The sequence below is a fragment of the Leptonotus elevatus genome, chromosome 1 (assembly GCF_054856555.1).
Source record: "Leptonotus elevatus isolate MCC_2025b chromosome 1, RoL_Lele_1.0, whole genome shotgun sequence".
In the NCBI taxonomy this organism is placed as follows: domain Eukaryota; kingdom Metazoa; phylum Chordata; class Actinopteri; order Syngnathiformes; family Syngnathidae; genus Leptonotus; species Leptonotus elevatus.
The window spans coordinates 39092339-39116860 of NC_141239.1; the positions used below are offsets into that span (position 1 = coordinate 39092339).

Below are 24522 nucleotides of genomic sequence, written 5' to 3' on the forward strand. Positions count from 1 at the left end.
GGAAAGAGGGATTTAAACCGCAGTAATTAATGGGAAATGTAGTCCATAGACGTAGGTCTTTTTGACAGCCACAACGGCGAGTTCAAGTGAAAAATTATGTTATATCTGTAATTAAAACAACAATATAAAAGTTTAACAATTCAACTTTTTTTTTTTAAATCAAGGCCATGTTTATTATTATTATTATTATTATTATTATTATTATTATTATTATTATTATTATTATTACCTCTTAGTCAGTCACTGCGATTGTCGTGTTTTTTCTCTCTTCTTTTTAACGTAGCTCTGAGTTCGTCTAGTGGCCGTCGTGCATCGCAGGCTACGGCCAAGCAATTCCAGACGGGGGAGCCCCTCACTTTCTCGGCCACAGAGCAGCATCACCGCCTCGCCTCACCGAACAAGGCAGGGAGAGGAGAGAAATGCAAAGGGATGTAAGATGGCAGAGCTACAAATGTTGTTAGAGGAGGAAATCCCTGCCGGTAAACGAGCTCTTGTGGAGAGCTATCAGAACCTTTCCCGGGTGGCGGAATACTGTGAAAACAACTATGTTCAGGTAAGATATATGGCGTTCGGTTCGATAATTTGATGATTATCTTCGTCGTGTCTGCGGTGCTGGGGTGGGAGAAGTGAGACGGTGACCACAGGGACAGGAAATACGCGTCGAAATGATCTCCAAACCGATACAAAAGTGTCATTTTCAACCACTATAACGATTCAGTCGTCTAACGTGGTGACAGTAATACGAATACTTTGTAGGTGTGCAAACGGAGGTTCCCATCGATGTGTTAAAAGCTGCCGGTGGTTGTGGAGGGTGTGTCGTTGTTCTGCCCAAGTGTTTAGTCACGGACTGCAGTTTACGACATAACGTGCTACTACTAGTCGATATATAAAACAACATTTACGATGTATTTTGCCGGTTATGCCTAAACAAGTGCCATATTGCCATATCGTAGCGTTAGAACATTTTGTTTTTTGTAGTGTACAGCATTTTCTTCCGTTGGTTTGACAATGGTGAGCTAGCGTCCGATTTTTACAGAACACTTGCACTAGAAAAGCTGGGACCCATTATCGCCCAACGAATAGACAACAATTAAATTACTATGTTAACTGTTCTTATTTCCTGCAAGTCATTAAATAGGCCTGCAAATATTCCAAGTTGAATGTGATGGAATTTAATGCATTTCCAATGCAGGCGCAGGTTAGTGAGAGGTCTGCATATTTGGTTATGTACTGTACACGCATACTAGATTCAGTGATCCATTGCAAAAGGCTTTGTATTTGTAAGTAAGAATGGTACGTATTGGAATATTACACAGATTGGCTTATTCAATATGTTGTCTCTTTTAAAGCTAAATAAGGTTACCAAAATACCAGGAACCCAACCTCATGATGCAGTGGCACACCACTTTGAAATGCAACCACAGTGATACTTCTTTTCCTTTCGGCTTTTCCCTTCAGGGGTCGCCACAGCGAATCAGTTGCCTCCATCTAACCCTGTACTCTGTATCCTCTGCTCTCACACCAACTACCTTCATGTCCTCTTTAACTACATCCATAAACGTCCTCTTTGGTCTTCCTCTCGACCTCCTGCCTGGCAATTGAAAACTCAGCATCGTTCTGCCAATATATTCACAATCTTCAATATGTAACTCAAAACTCGAGGCTGGTGTCTGTGGATCTCACTCTGCTTCATCTGTCCTTCCTTTCCTCAGTCTCTCCTTTGGTCTCTTGAGGTCTCCCTAATTTGTTGGAATTGATATGTTTCTGGGGTTGGTGAAAGACTCTTTCCTTTCTTTTCTTTGATCCTTCCTCGGGTCTCCTGACAATCTCACGACTCTAGCTGGATTCTGAAGTATTCGGTTTAGGTGAACGGTAGGGGATTTTTAATAGGTTTTAGGTGAACTAATGAATATGCACTCACACACGCACACACGCATGCACATGCACATGCACACCCACATACAAAATAAAAATTAATAAAAAAATAAAAAGAGAGCAATGATGATGACATGTCAAATCGGTAAAATTACAGAATGAACAATACTGAGCTCTCCAGAAAAAAATAAAAATATGTAACTCAAAACTCATTACTTACAATAAAGGCAGAATTTCGCACCATGTAGTGGGTGTAAACAGACTGTGCAGGTGTACCTATATGGCACAGACATTTAAATCAAATGCAATAGTGTGTGAGTTTATTGTTATCATTCAGCCATCCAATAAGCATTTTACAATGGTTATGGTAAAATGTGGGGAATTTGGAGATTACAGCTCAGAATATATGATGCTTCACCTCGATGTGTGTAAACATGGGTGACAAACATAACAAGCACATTGTTTTTTTTTAGATTAATAAAAGATAGATTTTAATACAAACTTCAGTGCGAATAGAGTTTAAATACAAACTGGTGGCTAGTCCAAGAAGTGCCTGTTTGATTCTCCTTAGGCAAGGTCATATATGTATAGTTGCACACATGAACATCCGTACGTACCATACCATACCAGATTGAATAAACAAAAAAAACTTACTACAGCTAACTACTCAAAACCACAAACTTTCTTGGAGGAGCTAAAATAAGCTAAATTCTGAAACAAATGACAAACATGACCACTGTACTCCAAATGAAATTATTGACAATGCTATCCTAAAAAACTAAATAAATCATTATTTGTTTTCGTATTGATGAATGTTTTAATATGCAGCAGTCAAGGGGAAATGCCAAATCTGTGACAATCCATTCGGACAAAGAAACATATTATTTCCTAGATGTTAGAAAAGATGATGTTGGAAAAACCACAGCTCAGTTTTGAAGTCTCTCCCTTTCAAAATGTACCGGTATGATCCAAATATAGCAACTCTCTGTCCCAAAATACATTTCTTGTCATCAACCTTAATTTGTGCCACATTATATTTTTTATTGCCTTCTTTGAAACTTTTAAATGATGTTAATTGATGCTTCACCAGCCGGTCATCACAAATAAAAATTTGTGACACAAATGTCCTGACATATTTCTATGAGAGGGAATGCTGCTGCTGATTCCCTCCAATATCTCCCTACAGCTCCCATGATTCCGTCTGACTAATGGGTGTTTCAGTTATGACTCACAAACATCTCACATGACTTTCCATTCTTTCATGGTAGTACAATGTTAAATTTGACTACATATTACTCTAACTGGAGCTCCCACAAACGCATGAATATAAAGAGTTTTTTTGTTTTTGTTTGGTGGTTTAGCAATCTGCTTGTGTGCCTCCAGAGTTGAGAGGTCCCGGGTTTGAGCCTTGTCTCAGGTCCTCCTGTCATGTGTGGACTTTGCATGTTCTCTATATGGGTTTTCTCTATGTGCTCCAACTTCCTGTCACATTTCAATACCACGGGTTTCTTAACTCGTGTGCCCCGAAAGAAACACAGTTTAACATTCTGCCTGCCTGGTATCCTAATCCATCAATTCTGGCCCATCAACATCGATTGACTGAAGGTCAGCAAAAGCTTCTTAATTGCAGTATAAATTAGGGGTGCGCCGATCACAATTTTCTGGCCGATCTCCGATCTTTTAAAAAGACTGACCTGCCAATCCCGATTTTTGCCGATCTCGATTTTTTTTCATAACAAGCAGCATACACTTTCAGAGTTCCAATCTTATTTTATTGGAAAACATTGAACAATATCCGTGAAATAATACAAACTGTTTGTTTTGACTGCAAATTAAGTAGTACTCTGAAATAAAAATAAAAAGCCTATTAGTCATCTCAGCAGAAGAGGACAGTGGCTGACTTTTTCAGACCTCTGAGGAGGGAGATGAGATCGGTGAAAAAGATCAGTTTATATTTAAGTGATCGGCCGATCACCGATCCCCCAAAACTAAGGAAATCGGGGCCGATAAATCGGTGAACCCAGAGTATAAATGCCTTCAATGAAACAGTCACATGTCTGTATGTATTTATTACTTATTGATTGATTTGTTACAATTAGGCCTTCATCAAATTCATACTTTTATTTTGGTATGCCTGCATATCACAGTGTTAAGGCAATGCATGGTGTGCACTGTGCAGTCATACTCAAATACATTTTTTCATTATCATTATGTTTGGAAACACTCCTGTCGGCATGGGCATGTACCGGTACAAACCTGAATTTTTTCAATCAGGATATCGGATGGTTTTTCATTCACAATTAGTCTGGGCATGGACAATCTCACGGTGCTATGTCGAGGTGTCTGTCTCTCCATCGATCATAAATGATATGTAGAAGACAGAGGTGATTTTATCACCAGTGTTCAGTCCGTGCAGACTGAACGCATATGAGCAACCCGAGCAACAAATACAAACAACAATGGACACCTGCTTGGGTGGGAGCATTTAAAGATATGCACTAGGACTAATGCAACCAGAATAAGTTCTTCCTCGTGCATGTTGAAAAACTGGCCTCATTTCCAACCAGTGTGGATGTACAGTAATTTCTGGACTATAAGGCGCACCTGACTATAAGCCGCGCTAGCTAAATTTAGGGAATACTCAAGTTTGTTACACATATAAGCCGCACCCGCGTGTAAGCCACAGGTGTTTTAATGTTACCGCACCGGGTTCCCGCTACTTTCTTCTCCATAATGAGGGCGCAAATTGTCTCGCTCTCGTTCTGTTTCTCCTACTGTATTTGGGCTCACTTTGTTTGTTTTGCGCTGCCTGATGCTCTTGTGCTTCCTTTATAGTGCGCCCCATTGTGATCTGATGGATAAGCCGCACCTTTGTATTAGCCGCAGGGTCGAATGCAAGTGAAAAAAGTAGCGGCTTATAGTCCAGAAATTACTGTCGTACCGAGCCCTGCACAAATGACATGACATGATCCAACACAGCATTGTTGGCATCAAAGAGTACAGGCTCTGACACAAATGTCTCTTTGGCACTGTTATAACCTCAATCTTAGTGTCCAAAGAACAAATAATGCCGGTACTATTACACTGACACACATTTTGAATGTCCGTAGATGATGAATCATCATGATTTTATGGCATTTAAACACCATTGTTGGGATTTTAGATGAGAGATTTAAAACGAGGCAAAGGATAATCCTCGAGCCTGAACAGAATAACATCAAATCCAAGTGTTGGAACCTTTTACAAAACAGATGGGAATTTGGATAGTGTGTTCATTTATTATGTTTAGCCGCTGGAAAGATTGTTTTTATCCCCCGCATACTGTGTATATAGTGTAGCATATAGATTTATACTGTAATAATGACCACCATGGGCTGTTAATTTATTAATTCATAATGGTAAATTTGATGTCATGCTAGCTGTATTTCTGGGCTTGTGGTTGTGGTTAACTAACATGAGAACATATTCCATGGGTTATTGTATCTAACTCAGGAGTTGGTTCTGGTTTGTGTTGCTCCATCAAAAGGATCAGTCTGCCTTTTGGATGATACACTACTGTGTTGTAACCACTGCAGAAAACAGTCAATTGCTCCTTGCACAATTCCATGTGTAGTTCACTACATGCCAATTGATTTTATAAATGATCCCGAAGCCATTAACCAATTAAGTTGTCATGACAAGAATGTGTGTGTGGTTTAAAAAAAAAATAGATGTAGCTCTAGAAACACATATCTATGGTTTCATAGCGATGATGTATGGTGTTCGTACACATTTTGTTTAAATATGTTGAAGTGGACAAAATTATAACTTCTGTGTCCATATAATGAAGTGATTTTTGAGTGTTTTGTGTTTCTCTCAGCTAATAAATACGTGTGGCATGCTAAGTCTGCATGTTTACATAAATATCAAGTTGTGATCAAATCAGTGTCTTTATATTTTACTAAGTTTGGGGACTCATTTGTTGTCACTTAATTTGAGTTCATTTCTTAGGATGATTGATTTAGTAAAGTTTTTTTTTGTAGTGAATTGTGTAATTCAAAGCATGTTTCCGCTTCTGTGCATTGCTTTTACAAACAAACAGAGTGAAGCTATTTGAGCAAATTTTCCGTACTCTGTTATGAATATTAAAAAGCAAACAAACAAACAAACAAACAAACAAACAAAAAGGACCCCTGCTAAGAAACAGGAATCTTGCATTGACATGTTGCAAAAGTAGTGATTTACATAATGGACCCTTTTAACCCAAGATATGTGCTTCTAATCCACCAATATATTGTGGAGGTCGCATTGCCTCACTTGTGCAACTTTTCATAAAGAATACTATAGACTTTGAGAGAGCTGGTTATGGACAGGTATGAACGAACAGAGTCAGAGCAATTCAGTTTGATGGTTTTTTAATTGATGAAAATAATCTTAAACGCTAAGGATCATCCATCCATCAATTCTCTGAACTGCATGTTTACTTATTTATTTTATTATTATCATTTTTTAACAAAATTGAAATTTACCCCATGAGGAAGCACCTATTTTCACATTATCTGGAAAGAATACCTATTTTTTGCTAGCATGTCTGTGGAAGTTGATGCCCAGAAAAAAATTGAAATCGGGAGTAACAAAGTGATTGCAGAAGGGGAAAAAACAAAAATCTTAACTTGTTTTAAATAATGCCACTGTCGTTTGCTTTTTTCTATATGGAAAGCTGGGTGAAAAAAACAAACAAAATCTGTGATCTGATATTTTAATTTTAAGGCCTGATATTCCAAAGCCCTATAGTGTATATTGAAATCTGCTTTAGACATTAAGCCTGGTCAAATTTATTTATATAGCCCTTAATCACAAAATGCACAAATAATTCAAGATTTTTAACACTTAATTCATTAAAACAACAACAATGTGTATTTTTGCTTTTCTCCAATGGAGTGAATGGTGGATATGTGTTGACTAAAATTGAAGTATTGTACACACATTCTGGCAGCAACTGGCCACAAAAAAGCAAAATATATGTGCATGGATTGGAAACACAACAATCTAATAGGTAAACAAAGTCAAAATGATCAAAAACTGGAGGTACAGGATTTCAATCAGACCACACTGGTATATTGGCTACTTTATGGATGGTATGTGCCTTTTTTGTCACCCAAAACCTAACTGGTAAAGCTATTAATATATGAACATTTTCTTTGAATTTCCTGTGTAATTGATGTAGTTTACATTTCCCTCCGTGTTTGGTTAAAGCATTTATTTTTTTTACTCATGGCAGTGTAGCTTATTTGATAGAAGGAAAGGATATGAGTCGCACATAAAAACCCAACAGAACTGTAGCATATTAAACTTTGCAGTCATGATGACTGTACTTCCCTGAGTACCATAAAAAAAAACTTCCTCCTCAAAAGAGTAGATCAACGTGGAGCCTTGTTTTGCCTCCCAACTATAAATATGTCTTTCAGTTCCTCCAGCTATTTAAAGACACACGGAAACAGATGGTTCAAGCAGACGGGTGAAGGTTTGTGAGTCTATGAAATGTTCACTCACTTGGCTTGACTCCAACCATGCACCTGTCCCATGTTGTTCATTTGGGAGCTTCACAAAGTTGTTACCACTTGAGGAACATGGACTCATCGCTTGGGTAATCCAGACAGGGTTTTCCAAATAACGCAAAGAATGTATTCTCTACTGAAAAATGGCTGTTCTGATTAAATGTAGTGACACATCAATGTAGGAATCCAGCAGATCATGTCACATGAAAACAGTTGACCTGAGTTCTTCAATCAGGATGATTTCAATCGAAATGACCAAAAAAAAGTCTACACAGCATGGCTACTGTCTACTGGAAAACTCAGATTGTCTTGCTCTTCTCCTTGTCCAGGCTCAAGACAAGAGGAAGGCCCTGGAGGAGACCAAGTCCTACACCACCCAGTCTCTGGCCAGCGTGGCTTACCAAATCAATGCCTTAGCCAACAATGTGCTCCAGCTACTGGACATCCAGGCCTCGCAACTGCGACGTATGGAGTCCTCCATCAACCACATCTCACAGGTATATAGAACACACCAGTAGAAGATCTATTCACACCATCACCAATGCATCTGTGTCAATCTTCTCAAATGCCCAATAGTATGTTTAAAGGTCCATATTATTGCTGAACGTGCATTATTTGTGTGTTGCTACCAAAATGTAAACGTTTATTTGCTAACTAAATTTCAGCATGACTGACTGGAGATTTTTTCTCTTTTGAATTCCATCCTGTCATAAGTTCATTAAGATGCAATTTCCATAAGTATCGGTGTGCTTTTATGTTGTACTGCATATTAATGGGTGGAGTGCATTATTAGTGTGCTGTTTCCGATATTATATGTTTATTTGCTAACTAATTTTTGGTGGTTTGATTACGGTATTTTATGCACAAGGTTCAAAATAACTTTTTTTTTTTTAGGAGCATTTTTGCTAATCACTGATGTAATTTGGGGAGCAACTTTGTAATATTGAGGCACATTTTTTTGCAGGTTAATTAATCCTGGGGACCTGAAGCAAGAGCTAAATTAAACAAACAAACTAACAAAAAAATCTGACACTACTGTATAATGGCTCAGTAACAGCAAAAAAAAATAAAAATAATAATAATAATAATAATAATAATTAATTGAGGGCCACTGAGTGCGGGCGTCCAGCCCGTGGGCCGCCAATTGCCCATCCCTCCCTAAATGTTATTTATCCAATTTCAGTGACTTTCAGTTGGACTATAATTTACTTTTCTCCCTTTTTTAACGTCAGTTTATGCCTAATAATTTCATTATATAAGAATCTTTATTTTCTCCATTAAATCACATTGGGAAAGTCAACCTAAAAATGTTCATTACAATAATATATTCTATGTAGCCCCACTAGTCTTAACATGGTATTCTGATTAATATTGTGTTTGTTGAATTTGAGTTAAGCAGCAAAATCCACCCGTTTTTATCCATCTATGGGGCGGCCATTTTGCCACCTGCTGTTAACTGAATATTATACCGGGGGGCTGCATAGAATATATTAATGTGAAGAAAATGTTTGGGTTGCCTCTTTCACAATTGTGTGTACATTCACATTTTCATATCAGTACAAAGTGTTTATTGATAATACTCGGAGTTTAAAACGCACGCAGATTGCTATCCACAATTCTACCCATGATCAAAACCGCTCATCTTATGCTGATTACTTGTCAACAAATTAACCCACAACTACACCAAGGTCTTCTTTTGTTATTAAGTACCAGCATTACTGGCTCACAAGTTCACAAAGATGGACTGAAAGGAATGGAATTGCAAGGATGGAGGCTTATCATGCTCCAGTACCTTCTGTCTCAAGCACTTAGCTTGCATGTACCAAAACCAAGCAGCCGTCCATCCAACTATAAAGTCCAAAATGTAGTGTTTCTTCTGATATGCGTCCATACGAAAATATACTGCTACATATACATAAAAGGGCATCAATCATACAAGAGCTGCCAAACATTCACACCTCTCCGCCCCACTTTCCTCATTATTCCTTTTCTCATGCTCTTTCCTTCCCTATTTCTGTGCTTCACAAGGCCATGCCCCTCGGCCTGTCAGCCCGTGAATGTCCCCTCCCTGTGCGCTTCATTAAGCTTGTCAGGGATGAAGTGAAATCCTGACACTGGCACTCACGCTTGCTTAGCATTTTCAATTCCCATTTTACTCTACAAGCTTCAGGTCGGAGCACAGTTTGAGGCTCTCTAGCTCTGTCATGTTGGTCCTCAGACGTGAACTGTTATGGTCCAAAATGGCCGCTCGTCTTCCTGATATTTGTGTGATAGCTGTAAATGGGCAATGATGGCATTCTTCCATCCATTAATTAATTAATTAATTCATTCATTCATTCTCTCCCGCTTACTGGATTACGGAGGCAGCATCTTAAGCATGGAAGCCCAGACTTTCCTCTCAACTTCGTTCAGCTTCTCCTGGGGGATGCTGAGGTGTCCTGGGTCATCCCCAGTGCCCCAGCCGGTAGGACATACCCGGAACATCTCACCACCTCACTAGGTGACATCCTAACAAGTTGTCCAAGTTGGCTCCTCTCAATGTGGAGGAGCAATGGCTCTGAACCCCTCGCAGATGATCGAGCTTCTCACCCAATCTCGAAGGGAGAGCCCAGACAACCCATGGAGGAATCTTTTTTCGTCCGCTCTTATCCGGGATCTTGTTTGTAGTAATGCGCCTCCGGGGGAGGGAAATTGAGTTCCAAGTATTTCTTTCATCCTAGGAGGCTTTAGTTTTTCTGATGAAGCATCCTCTCTAATATACTGAATTGCTGGTAGAGCTGATCCATTGTCACCTGAAGGTCCAAACAAATGTCTCACACAGTACAGCCGTGCAGAGAAAATTAATTTTCTGAGGAAGATTTATTAGTCATAGCTTCAGACAGCTGCACTGTAGTACCTTCTGTTGCCACAAAAAGACTGCAGAGCTTGGGCAGATGACCAGATGTTAATTAGGGTCCATAGATCGCAAAAGAAAATGATACTGAGAGCAGGGATAGAATTGTATGTGTGTGTGTTTGTTTCAAGCCTGAATTCAACTGCAACTCAGCTGAAATGCTGATAAAATCCTGTCTGTACCTCAGGAACTGGAGTATTCATACTTCTTTCTTTATGTGACATACATTTCTCAATCAGTTCTTCTGTCTCCTGTTTTTTCTTCTTGGCGGGTCAATGCCTGCCCTAGCGTCTTCTTGCTTATCACCGACAGGAAACATACTTTAAAAAAACAAACAACTTCTGAGCTAATGTAGGAGTCTGGCCTCATTTTCCTGGAGAAAAAAAAAGGATTGCATGTGTTCTGTCCATATATGGCAGACCAACAATAGGTTTCAATAATTGATTACATTTGTAATCTGGCAATTATTTTGGAGATTAATTTTAATTTCCATTTATTCAAAAACAGGATATTTTGTCTTATTGACAGTGCTGAAAACACACAAACAAATTTGTTTTGATTCACTTGCTGGTTTGTTCCGTAATATGTTAAAAAATAGGCAAACATGTTAATCATTGTTTCCCAAAGTAAAAGCAGATGTTTGCAAAAGGCTGAATTTCCGAGGATTTGGGCAATTTTAAATTAAGCAAGGTCTCTAAACTGTTAATCCATTATCAAAAAATATTTCTAATTTGATAATCGATTAGTTGTTGATTAATCGTTGTACATCTATTCCCATGTAACATGAGTTTGAATGTTATTGGTTAAATCTGAACACAGCCACATCCCGTCATTAAAAGGGTGAGCACACCACATTATCTCAGTTGTGGTTTGTTTTTGTTTTTACTTCCCCTATCAGAATATTTTTTCCCCCCAATTGAGTTGTACAGGTTTTAGGTCACAATAATGGTGTACAAGTTTTGAAACAATTGATCTTGGTCGAAGGTTATTTTAGTTAACCAAAACTAACGAAATAACAAAAAAAATAATAATCAAAAAACATTTTCAAATAAAAGATGAAAAAAAAAAAAACTAAAACTAACTGAAACTACATTTTACATTTACAAAACTAACTATAATTATAGTGAAAATGTTCTTAGTTTTTACATGAGGCTTTGGGGTTGATTTTAAATGTGATCTAAGGACATTTCAGCATTTTTGAAATACGTAAAACTAACAATTAAAATAACATAAAATAACTATAACTAATAAAAACTGAGCTGCCCTAAAAACTAATTAAAACTAACTTAAAAAAAAAAACAAAAAAAAAAAACTCAAAACAAAATAAAAACTGAATATAATAAAAATTCCAAAACTATAATAACCCTTTTTTCATTTTTTTTTACACAAAATACGGGTATTTGTTCAGTGGTGTATATACTTTTTCTGTCCGCCATATCTTCATCACAGCCAAGAAAGGGAAGCTGAGGAATGTGTTTGATGTTTAAAACAGTTTTGTAGCACACTAGTTCTTAACACACAAAAGCGCTGTCCTTCCAATACGGACCTGAGCTCATTTATTACTTCGATGGAGATGCCTGTCAAATGTACTCTTCCTCCATTGGTCATGCCTGCAGCAGTAAGAGAAGGAGATTGTAGCAGTCAATTGTTGTATGACTTTTCTATTTGCTCTCCATGTTGCAACTGTGATTCAGGTTGTCGGTTGATAGAATATAAGAGCTCCTCACAGATAAACCCAGAATATGAAATATAATGAAATTGCTGCAGAATATTAACAGGAATTTAGGAGTGATCTTCTTCAAACACATTATTGAACAGGGTGTGGGGAGAATGATTGAATGGCTTTAAAAAAATAAATAATTTACTCATTAATTTCCTGCTTTATCTCCTGCAGACGGTGGATATTCACAAGGAGAAGGTCGCCCGTCGTGAAATTGGCATCCTGACCACCAATAAAAACACCTCTCGCACCCATAAGATCATCGCCCCGGGCAACATAGAGCGGCCTGTGCGCTACATTCGAAAACCAATCGATTACACACTGCTGGATGATGTGGGGCACGGCGTAAAAGTAAGATTAATTTTGATCATTTCTCTCTTAATAAAATCAATTGCATTTCTGCTAATGCTGTCTTTTTATGCAAACATGCATTTTCATGCTAAGAGGCTGTTGTTTTAACATGCTAGTAAATGCACTAAAAACAACCTCACAATCCGGCCTGTAGTGTTGTGAACTGGAAAGAGCCATCTTTGCCACGTGACCCTTCACTTTCTATGTAGAATCCGGCGGAAATGTTTTGTTGACTCTTTCCTGCCTTATGCTTGATGTGTATTCTCTCTCCCACATGAAGCTTCTGTTCCCCGCCTTTGCTCTGTTTTTTTTTTTTTTTTTTTTTTACAAAGCAGTGTGTGTGTTAGTGCCCCTGTGAATGTGTCGACATAGTTTGGCGCATTGATTGCTGGTGTCATTTGTTTCCCTGCGGCATATTGAGTCGGTCTATTCATCCGCCTTTCTGTGTCTGTGTCTGCCAAGATAGTGTCTGTCTTCTGGTTTTCAAACATCTCCTGATTCAAAATCGGGGGCTGGCTTCTAGGAGAGTTCACCTTCAGACATATTTTATTCAAATGGATTAGTCAGGATTGCTGGAAATGATTGTCAGCAAAAATCAAAATTTTCTGACAGATTTTTCTTTCCATGCTATTATTTTAAAAATGTATCCCATCTGGGCATCATCAGTCAGACTCAACACGAGACCTCAGTCTTAAAAGGAAAATTGACTTCCCCTTTAAGTAGGGCACATACAATGCATGGGGGGCCCAAAGTATTATTATTAGGGGTGTTAAAAAAATTAGATTTGGCAATATATCGCGATATTACAGCGCACAATTCTCAAATCGATTCGATATGCGGCATTGATGTTTAAACATCAATTTTTGATGGAAATATTCAACGAAATGTCTTACTTAGGGTTGGGGTTCACACGTTAAGCATGGAAGAATGTTATATTAATGGAACATTAAGCCTTAATATTTTATTTCAATGCCGTTCGAACATGAAACAGATAGCAACAGATTGTTTGTTAAATACATTGGCTCACAGTTACAAGCCTGAAGTTTCAGATAAATACATTTTCATACAAATTTTATAGTGTACATGTACAAGTTTACTGATTAGTATTTTCTAAATTTGAGTTTAAAAAAAATCGCAATAATCAATTTATGGATTCGTATCGAATCGTGACCTATGAATCGTGATACGGATCGAATCGCCAGGTACTAGGCAATTCACACCCCTAATTATAATAGTACTTAGTTTGCTTGGCTCCATATTTTTCATGATCACACAACAAAAACTTGCAGATTCACTTTGGGGAATGTGTGGGACTGTTGCGCTACATTTTGGCCACATTCATATATTTAGCCGTAAGTCATGTAACAGTTTTGCTTAGTCTGTTACAGTAGTACAGAGTTTTGAATGATGAGAAGCACCTGTTTTATTATTGATGGCTGTACTCACCCTGTCACCATCATTTTTACCAGAGCTTTCCAGGGTAACATAATTAGAGAGCCACTTATGGGATTCCGGGACATCACTGAGCTTTACTGACACAGTTCAGTTTTCATAGACCTTCTAAAATAGTGACATGCGTTTAATTTTGTCTGATGATGTCATCAGGCCACGATCTTCATTTCTGATTAGTATAGCCTCATTTGTCCACATCTATTACTTCCATTCAGTTTACTTGTTTAGTTGCACTCTAAGCTGTTGAAATATTGTTGGGAAATTGGAATGACTACTGTACTTTGTTACTTTGTTGGCAGAACAGGACAGTTGGTTGTCAAGTGTCACCCCAGGGTTCTTGGCATGTCAAATGGGAGGCAGATAAATAGAGGAGTCTTTGACAGGGCAACTTCCCTGCCAAGGGAAGCTACTGTATTTGTTTGCCTAGCTTGAACTTCAGTTACTGAGACAGCCAAAGATGTGTCCCTTTTTCCGTAAATTTCTTTGGTACAAACGTTACTGTTTCATCTAGTGTCACTAGAATGAATCTGAAGCTGAACTTGCTATAACATAGAGTGTGATTTGCCTGTAATTATTTAACAGCCTGTCCCTTAATGTTGCAGAAATAAATTCCTGCCTATTAAACCATTAACCAATGAGCATATCTTGTTTTCTTTCTTCTCTCTTTTTCTGTTTGCACTCAGTGGCTTAAAGCCAAGGTAAGCGATAGTCACCTTTTATCTTCTCTTCACCACAATTTATTAAAACTCCATGCACTCACAAATTTCATGCAACCATTTAGTGTACGCCTGATGGGAATTTGTTGATACAATAGGCATGTCTCTCAGCTCTCAGACATTTTACATAGCACAACTGTATGAATGAAAGTTCTGCTCAGTAATTATAATCCTCAGTGTTAATAGTTACTCTGACAGGGCACATGCAAATGTCAGTCAAGTATTTTAACTGGCCTTTTTCTCTCTAGCAAAATGGGAACAATGCTGCAGGACGAGGAGGAGGGACACTTTCTCGGACTAATCCACCAACCCAGAAACCCCCGAGCCCACCAATGGCTGGCCGCGGAACCTTGGGGTGAGAGTTGAGAAAATACAGAGTGGTATTGAGGGAAACTAAAGCCAACTGGGTGTTTTTTCTGCGTGCTTGGCCATGAATGTTGATGAGATTACTCTTATGTGTTTGTACTATTACTTGAGATAATTAAATTGGCTCTTAAAATGGTTGAATAACCAGAAGCAGCTAACAGTATCAACAAGTAGTGCTCTTTAAGTCTCCTTTCTTAAGTATGGCTGATAACACAATAGACAATACTGTAGAATTGAGATTCACCCCTTAAAAATAATTAAAGCAAACTCAAGTGAAGTTTTGTTGATATTCATTTACAACCAAAGGAGTCAGTTTTACCTGTAACCTCTTTTTCTTTGCCTAGGCGCAACACCCCCTACAAGACACTGGAGCCAGTCAAGCCTCCAGTGGTGCCCAATGACTACATGACAAGTCCAGCCAGGCTGGGCAGCCAGCAGAGTCCTGCACGTACAGCCTCACTCAATCAGAGGCCTCGGACACACAGGTAGAGTTCACCACATCTAAGGATATGTGAGCTACATACTGAATATGGGAGGGTAGAGGAATGAATGTCAACAGTGAGAAATTGTAAAATATCCTTCTTTTTTTTTATAAACTATAAAGGCCTAAGGTGACTACTTTTGATTCACCAGCCACAAAATTAAGTACACACACTAAAATGAGACTACAGTAATTTCTGGACTATAAGCTGTTACTTTTCACTTGCATTCCACCCTGCGGCTAATACAAAGGTGCGGCTTATCCATCAGATCACAATGGGGCGCATTATAAAGGAAGCGCAAGAGCGTCAGGCAGAGCTAAACAAACCAGGTGAGCCCAAATACAGTAGGAGAGACAGAACGAGAGCGAGACAATTTGCGCCCTCATTATGGAAAAGAAAGTAGCGGGAACCCGGTGCGGTAACATTAAAACACCTGCGGCTTATATGTGTAACAAACTCGAGTATTCCCCAAATTTAGCTAGCGCGGCTTTTAGTCGGGTGCACCTTATAGTCCGGAAATTACTGTATTTAGTTTGCACACCAGATTTTGGCACAGAACTCCATTGCTTGATCCGAAGGGTTAGGTTACCTAATTTTGGCAAAATGCGCTTTACAAAAACTCATCTATTAATATACGATTAGGTTCCACCATACAATCTGTAAGGATAATAATAGTGTTTGATCAATATTTAAAGTGACAGCAGCATAGTAGACTAGTGATTAGTCCACATCACAGTTCTGAGGTCCATGAGTCAGTTTTCACTTCATCCCACATAAAAAAACAACAACCCCAAAACAAAACAGAAAAACATTTAAAGGGTTATTGAATACTGTAATATAAATTGTATATTGTGTGAATGATTGTTTTTCTAAATCTGCCATGGTGACCAGTTGAGTTTTTATCCAGCTCATCCATCACCCTAATTAAGACAAGCACAAAAAAAAATAGATGCATTAAAAAGGACTCTTCCTCTATTTGGTTATACATAAAAAAAAATCACACTTTTTTTTTATGAAGGGCAGTAGAGGAAAAGGTAGCCCAGATTGGCAGGTGTCCAAACCTGATTTAGCATCTGTCAAAGCAGAATCTGTTAATAGTGACAAGCGTCATGACAAAAAGAAACCGTTCTGATGGGATTGCTAACGTAGTCATTAAGTTTGTCCCACACGTCCTTTTAATGGGTCAATTGTTTTTTTCGTGCAGTGGCAGCAGTGGTGGTAGTGGTGGCAGGGAGAACAGTGGAGGCAGCGGAGTGGGTGTCCCCTTGGCGGTCCCAACGCCTTCTCCTCCCAGTATGGGCCAAGGTGTGAGTCTTTGGAACTCTGAGATACATTCTCTATGATTATATTTTTTAAATTTCTTACTATTTGTAGTCTACTGGTCACATCTTTTCTAATATGTTAAAGATGCTCTTTGAAGTCAATCTCAGAACAGAAATTTTCAGGCTGTATTCCTGCTCCTACAGTGGTGACATCTTCCGCCTCAGTGCCACAAGGTCCCGGGCTCGGTCCGATCCCCATGTCCCAGTTTGGCACCATCTCTCGGCAGATCTCGCGCCACAACTCCTCCACCACCTCCTCAGCCTCCATGGTGTCGGCCACGGGGACATATCGTCGCGCTCCTTCTGTTTCCTCTCAGCAGCCCCATATTAACGGGGGTCCCACATTCCAACAAAATTCAGGTAACTGAAACAGTTTGTTTTACTGTATGTATTTTTAATTACAATTTTGCAGAAGAGTTCAAAGATCTAATGTTGGGCATTGATAATTGCTAATTCTGAAATTTGAATCAGCGGGCTTTTACAGCAGAGGAAGGAGGCAGTTCAGGGCACATCAGCCGCCCAGACATTTTGTTTTGTTGTTGAGTTTATCTTGGTAACATCACTCTGAGACATTTTCCTCTAATGGCTTCTCTCATAGGACAACATAAAACAAAATGGGAGGAGGTTTGGGGTCTCATATGGGAAGAGATAACGACCTAGAGCTGCATCAGCAGTCTACCAAAAACTGGGACATCCTCTTTGAGATTGTTGAAATGTTTTCCAGCAAACAGACATGCATAGTACATGCTGCCTAGTGTAGTGTGTAGTTTTACAGCACAAACACTCAGCTCAATGATGTCGCCTCGGCGAAACAAGTGGAGTTTAGAGTGGATATTTCTCTGCAGTGATTTCTGTGAGATTATAGCTTCTAACTGCAATTCATTAGATAACTGCCTTTGCATTTTGGGGGGGTTTGTTTTGTTTGTGTGTAACAGAATTTACACCTCATCATGAAATCCAGTGATAGTTGAGTTGGTCGTTTATACTCATCTTTGTGAATCCTCATCAGGTGAAGGTTGTATTTGTGATCTTATTAGATTTTGATCATTCGGGTCCATAAGAAAGTCTGGGTGTAGGTGAAACTTTAAGGTTATTAGACAGAATACTGTACTAAATATCACTAAAGAGACATTCAGCAAGGAGGTTGCTTATCTTGTAAAGCAGGGGTGTCAAACTGTTGCGAACTTGCGGACCACATTGACTATGTTTACATGCAGTCAATATTTGGGTTCAGGTCAAAAATCCAGTTTCTGAAATTTTCAGGATAACCCGTCTGCTTGCATTAGCAGACAGTCCTGTAAGCACATCTCAATCCAAACAGCGACACATGGGAGTTATTACGCAAATTGTCATTTCCACTTTGAACTTTCTGCAGTCAATACTAGAGATAGACCGGTATGTTTTTTGTCAGGGCCGATACCGATTGTTAGTAGTCAAGGACGCCGATAACTGATATTTGGAGCCGATATTAATTTTTCACTAAATTGGGAAATATTGTCATCAAAAATTAAAAAAATACGAACTCGAGCTTATTATTTATTTTTTAACATATGTTTATTGAACAATGTTTTAGGGTTCGTAAAATATTGGAGTTTAAAAAAATATTTTACTTATCTTAGTTTTAATTTCAAACAAAAACAGAAGAGTTCCCAGGGTCAAAGCATCTATGAAAATGTAAATAATTAGTTCCCTGATTGTTATTTTTTCATTTAGCCAGTGGCAACGTAAGATGGCCGCTGCGCACACAAATAATTCAGACCAAGATTCCTTGTGAATAGAGCATGTTTAGAACACAAACCAAAGTTCCATTCAAAGGATGTACCATGATATGTGTTTATATGACCAAATATTTGGGTTAGAAGAGTGGCAACCCAGGGGTCTTATTCAAGTTTTTCAACGTGTGTTTACATGATCTTTCGTAACCCAAATATTGGCAACATTCGGCATTTGGATGGGTTATTGACTGCATTTAAATAGTCATAGTTACGGTTTCCCTTTGAGAAACCATGTACATGTTTAATCACCTCATATTCTTTCCTATACAGTGCACAAAAAAAAGGTGGATATCAAGTCAAAAATAATCGGTTTAAGTTGGTGTAATAAGAGGCTTAGAAACAAGAAAAATGCTAGCAATTTGACATGTTTGATTTGCTTTCGCGGGCCACATAAAATGCTGCTGCTGTACAGATCTGGCCCCCGGGCCTCAAGTTTGACACCTGTGCTCTAAAGCAAAAGCTGCGCCTCGTTATTCCTACCCTATTACAGAGCGCTATTGCCGTCTCACCTCACGCTTGCGCAATAGATTGCTGACAGCAAGCAATGTACAGTATGTCTTCCATCACATGCTTTACTGTTCATTCCTCACCGTTCTTCACTTCTCACTCTCTGGTGCTCCGTCGCGTCCACATGGTTGCTTCGCTCCTCACTTGTCCTTTTCTCTGTCCACCGCGTCATCATTGTCTCCGCTGCTGCCTCTTCTCGTCTGGCGGGTTGCCGCTCTAGTGTCTGTGGCTCCTCCGCCTCCTCCGATGGTCCAGCTGACACCGCAGATCCCTCTGACCGGCTTTGTGGCCAGAATGCAGGAGAGCAGTAAGTACTCAGACGATATGTTGCTGCTGGCTGTTTAAACACACACGCAGCACAAGCAGACTCACTAATGTAGTTGCCATGTAGATGGAAGTGAAATGTACACTCACCAGCTGCCACAGTACATACACCTTAGGCACATTAAATTAATTAAAATCATTTAAAAAAATTTATTAAATAGTGCGTTCAATGTTTCTCAGCATCCACACGCTGCTTAACATTGACTGTGGTTGCTTGGCGACTTTTACACTCATACCTCTGCTTGCACTGCACGCTGGTCCCTTGGATGTCTGTCGGTTGCCATGGCGATGGCTCACATAAAGCTTGCGACCTGTTCCAGCTCCACTGAGGGGTGAAAATGTGACCTGACGCCAGTTCCTGGTCCTCCCTCGGCCTGTCTTTTGAAATACAGTTCGATTTTGATTGTTTGCTTCTGGTAAACGTTGCGGGTTAACAAAACTCTGTACCATTAGTAGTACAACATGGTACACTGTTCAAAAGCTTCCATGAGTTGTTTTAAAATAATCTTGCTTTTATAATGATGGCAATAGAGCAACGACTTTTGGTCCACAATATTCATTTTACAGTGTGTTATATTGTGTAGTGTGTCAACAAATGAACTTTGTTGCCCTCTACTGAACAAAACGATTACTGCATCTTCTTTCCACTTTGAGTCTTTAACGAGGATTCTTCAGATTAATGTGGATTTGATATTGGTGGATTTAATAGTGTGCTAGAAGTGGTTTCCTCAGTTATTATGAGACAAAATACGGAAATATGTACTTTGGCTATCTTTGCCTATCCTTAATGCACCATTTTATGATGCTTATTGCTTATCCATCCATCCATTATCTGAACTGCTTACCCTCATGAGAGTCACTTAATATAAATGTAAAATGTTAAATTATTTTGACAATCAAAAAACGACCCTTCCATTTTGTGTTGTGCTTGTTCTCATTAGAGTGGCAGGCAAGTTGACTTTGGAGTATACCTGGTCTGGTTGCCAGCCTATCACAGGGCACAACCAACCATTCACACTCACAGGCCTTTTAGGGTCCTCACTTTGAACCTAATGCATGTTTTTTTGTTTAGTTTTTTTTTGCTCAGGGACATAGAGGAAAAATGCACTCAAGCACAGGGAGAACATGCAAACTCGACACAGGATGTCTGAGATTCTAACCTCAAACATCAGAATTAGGGATAGGCGAGTACTGATACCAGGTATCTGTATTGGGCAGATACCTGGCCTTATATCAAGGTACAGTATCTGTATTCATTACGGCGCCTGATAGTATACCAGTATCGGCCACCCTCTTGTGACCGTTCGTTTTACCATCAGGAACAGGAAATTACAAGAATTTGAAAGGAAATGCTATTGGGATAGGTCTTTCTTCAAAATGATCTAGGTTTCTTTTCTTTTTTTTTGTCTTTTTTGGGTGGGGGTTATGTAACAAAATTATAGTGGTATCGATGACTACTCAAGAGTTGAGTTCTCGTATCGGTCAGAATTTTTTGGGGTATCGAACATACCTACCAGGGCTGGGCAAAAAAGTCAGTTCAATTCAATGGATGAATTGGAATTTGAGTTGACTCCACCCCGTAGGATGTTGAATTCAATTTGAATGTCAGGAAGTGGAATTGAATTAATTGTCAGTGGGAATGAGACTTTTACATATATTTCTCTTCCAATTGGAAGTACAGAGACTAACATTTGTATAGATTTCCTTAATGTAGGAAAGCTTAGCACTTCAATATATCTTTTCTTTATTTCAAAGTACACCCTAAAAACAGTTGGGTCAAAATGAACCCTAAATTGGGTCAAAAGGGGACCAACCCCACATTTTAATTGATTTATTTATACAAAAATGGTGGTTCAAATGAATAACCAGCAAAACAAAAAAAAATCTGGAGTCTTGTCCCAATGTTTTAGTTTAGTTTTAGCATACCTACTAGTTTTTTTTACGTGTCAGTTTTTTTGAGTAATGCACATACACCAAAAAGTTGGGTAAAAAAAAACAACAACACAAAATTGTTTATTTTTTGGTGCAGTAATGTAATGTAATTAATTTTGATCACCAAAAATGAAAAAGCATTTTTTTGTGGTTGTTTTGTGTGTTACTCTTTTTTTTTTTTTTTGGTGTGTTTTTTTATATATATTTTTTAACCCAACTGTTTTTGGAGTGTAATGAAATGAAAATATGTTTTTGTAGTTGGGGCGGGTTGGCCATTGGCAATTTCAGACACGGGTACATTTTTGGGCTGGTTTTACCGATACTGGTATCAGTACTCTCCCATCCCTAATTTTATTCATGTAAATGTTTTTTTTCTCAGTTTTAGCTTTTTGTCATTTCCTTATTTTCCGTTAACTATAATAACCTCTGCTCTTGTTGACCTTCAGTAACAGACAGCCCAGCTCCACCTCCTCCGCCTCCCCCTGAGGACATGGGTGTGTTTGAGGAGCCCTCACCCCCACCTCCACCTCCGCCTGTCGACTATGACGAAGAGGAGGCTGCGGTTGTCCATTACAGTGACCCCTATGCTGATGGAGACCCCCACTGGGCCCCTAAGGTCTATTTAGAGAAAGGTATGTAGAAGCGAGCTAAATTTTGGGGAATGTTCACTTTCTGTTAAAAAATTTTTTCCTGTCATTTTGCAGTTGTGGCCATCTACGACTACAGCAAAGACAAGGAGGATGAGCTGTCCTTCATGGAAGGAGCCATCATTTATATTATCAAGAAGAACGACGACGGATGGTTCGAAGGCATCTGCAACGGCGTCACCGGGCTCTTCCCGGGAAACTACGTTGAGTCTATCATGCACTATGCTGATTAGGCAACAACAACAACAACAACAACAACAACAACAAAAACATACCTAAAACGGGCTTGGAGGTAAAACAGTGAAGGTGTACAGATGAATGCAGTTCTTACAGGTCTCATCTTCTCCTTTTCAATGAAGTGCCATGGCAAAATGTTTGGAAATAAACAATTTCGGCTTGACAGAAGCACAATGGCCACTGAAGCTTTTGGAAAAGCGACTTGTATTAGTTTACACTGTTGACATGAAGGGAGGAGATAAAAGCATTTCATAGTGCTTGCTAACTTCAACTCTTGTAATGAGAAGGCTGACTATTTGTAAATGTTTTGTGTTAATATGTTAGTGCAGCACAGCCAATAGCATATTTGCAGTGTTAAAACATGCTTCTTCCACAGGGTGCTGCATCACTGACAATGAACTCATTCACTGCCATTGACGGCTATAGACGTCAGAAATTCATTTGAACTATTTCTATTAGTTTCACATTTTTTTCCCACTTTTGTTAACAAGAGTATGTTCTAAATGTACAATACATTTTTTTTCTAGGTTTTCATACTCTTGTTAACAAAAGTGGGGAATTTTTTTTTGAAAGTAATAGAAATAGTTCAAATGAATTTTTGACGTCTATAGCCGTCAATGGCAGTGAATGAGTTAAACTTATCATTGTGTTGCTGCGCCCTCTTGCACTGGAGACCCACAGACTGGCCAAAGCTGTTCTCTCGACCCCAAAATTCCATTCCACCTTTTCAAGACTGGACATCAATAAGTGCATTAGCACGTGACTGAATGTGTCAACCTTGTTTTGTCTGACTCCAGAGATGTTACAGAGGGAAGAAAGCAACCTCACCTTTCAGGGATTCGTTGCGATATCACCTAAAACACTGACAATGATTTTAGGAGAAGATCTAGTGGAAAAGAAAAGATCCATTTGTTGAGGATGAACTTGAGCTTATCCTGGTTGACTTTTAGGCAAGAAGCAGGATACGTATTGGACTGATCGCCAATCATAGGGCACTTATAGACAAACATTTACTTTGTACAATCAACCGAGCACACATCCTTTTGGAATGACAGCAAATCAGACTACCTGGATACAAACCCACACAAGCACAGAAATAAGCCCACACAGAAAGGTCTGAGCCCAGATTCGAACCCAGAATCTTTCATTGTGAGGCAGTCACTAATGGCGGGAAAAAATAACATGATTTCATCAGATCTTCTAAAAGATACAGTGCACATTTTCTAATGTTTTAGATGATATTTGTAGGATCCCTTTAAAAAAAAATGGTCAACTGGGTGTACAACATAACAAAAACTTATTCTGCTCTCTAACTTGTACATAAAGTGTGATGTGAGATGCTAAAGTGCGTTTGCCAATGTTTTTTTATTTTTTTATTTTAATTTTTTACCCCATGTGAATTTTCATCCGTTTCAGGGGAGGTGGTGCCAAGAGTAGATTACATTTGATTATTTTGACTTGAATGTGCATTTTCTTCATCGGCCACAGTGCTGTCGAACGCGTATCGTGGAAACCGTCAGTCATGATGTTCGTCATCATCATCATCATCATCATCGCCACTGCATTTTACTAATGTGCTGTCCAGCCACTGTAACAAAGTCGCGTCTTGAAGTACATGAAGGAGTCAAGTGCGTGCGTGAGTCATTTTCTCGGACTCCATCAGACTAGTCCAGAATCTTTCACATACGTGTTGCCTGCTGGTTGAGTGCTTGCTGGTGTGGTGCTTTACATCGGTGCTTAACAACAGTAATCGTCAACCCAAACAACCTCAAATCAAAAGAGAAATGTAACAAGGTCGCCTTGTTTGTTTGCTTTCCGGTGGGTGAACGGTCACCCATTTTGATTGTCTGCAATGTCGTGAATGTAGATTCAGAGTGGTATAATTGACACAAAGTATACACTTGTATTGACACACCCTTTTCCAAACTATTCCCACCAGTTGGATGTAGAGAATTTCAGTATCAAATGTCTAAGGAGTGTAGTTTAAAGGGGAAGTCAACCTTAAACATTTCTTGACAATAATATGTTATAGGTGACCTCACTAGTCTAAACATGACATTCTGATAAATATAACATTTGTGGAATATGAGTTATGAAGCAAAATACAGCCATTTTTTATCCATCTCAGAGGGCGGCCATTTTGCCACTAGCCGACAACTGAAGATGACATCACAGTTGCTCAAGGCTCAGGCAACGACCAATCACAGCGCACCTGTTTTTTTTTTTAACGATGATCTGTGATTGGTTGTTACCTGAGCAACTGTGATGTCATTTTCACTCGACAGCAAGTGGCAAAATGGCCGCCCCCTGAGATGGATAAAAAGTGCTGGATTTTGTTGCTTAACTCACATTCCACTTACACAACATTAACCAGACGACCATATTT

The 24522-nt window shown here is 39.0% G+C and overlaps 1 protein-coding gene across 3 annotated transcripts; it reads left to right on the forward strand.

The window, feature by feature from the left end:
* Positions 1-283: 283 nt before the first annotated feature.
* On the forward strand, positions 284-23060 carry abi1b (abl-interactor 1b). 3 transcript variants are annotated; one of them, XM_086098302.1, is made up of 11 exons: positions 285-553; positions 7742-7909; positions 12200-12376; positions 14512-14526; positions 14793-14899; positions 15255-15395; positions 16597-16697; positions 16859-17074; positions 19217-19303; positions 21699-21884; positions 21957-23060. In XM_086098302.1, the coding sequence occupies exons 1-11, from the start codon at positions 437-439 to the stop codon at positions 22130-22132; spliced, it is 1491 nt and encodes a 496-aa protein (XP_085954428.1). In that variant the 5' UTR covers positions 285-436; the 3' UTR covers positions 22133-23060. The 3 variants fall into 3 exon arrangements, with proteins under 3 accessions (XP_085954447.1, XP_085954428.1, XP_085954437.1); XM_086098321.1 differs by lacking the exon at positions 19217-19303 and having other exon boundaries at positions 284-553; XM_086098311.1 differs by lacking the exon at positions 14512-14526.
* Positions 23061-24522: the final 1462 nt, after the last annotated feature.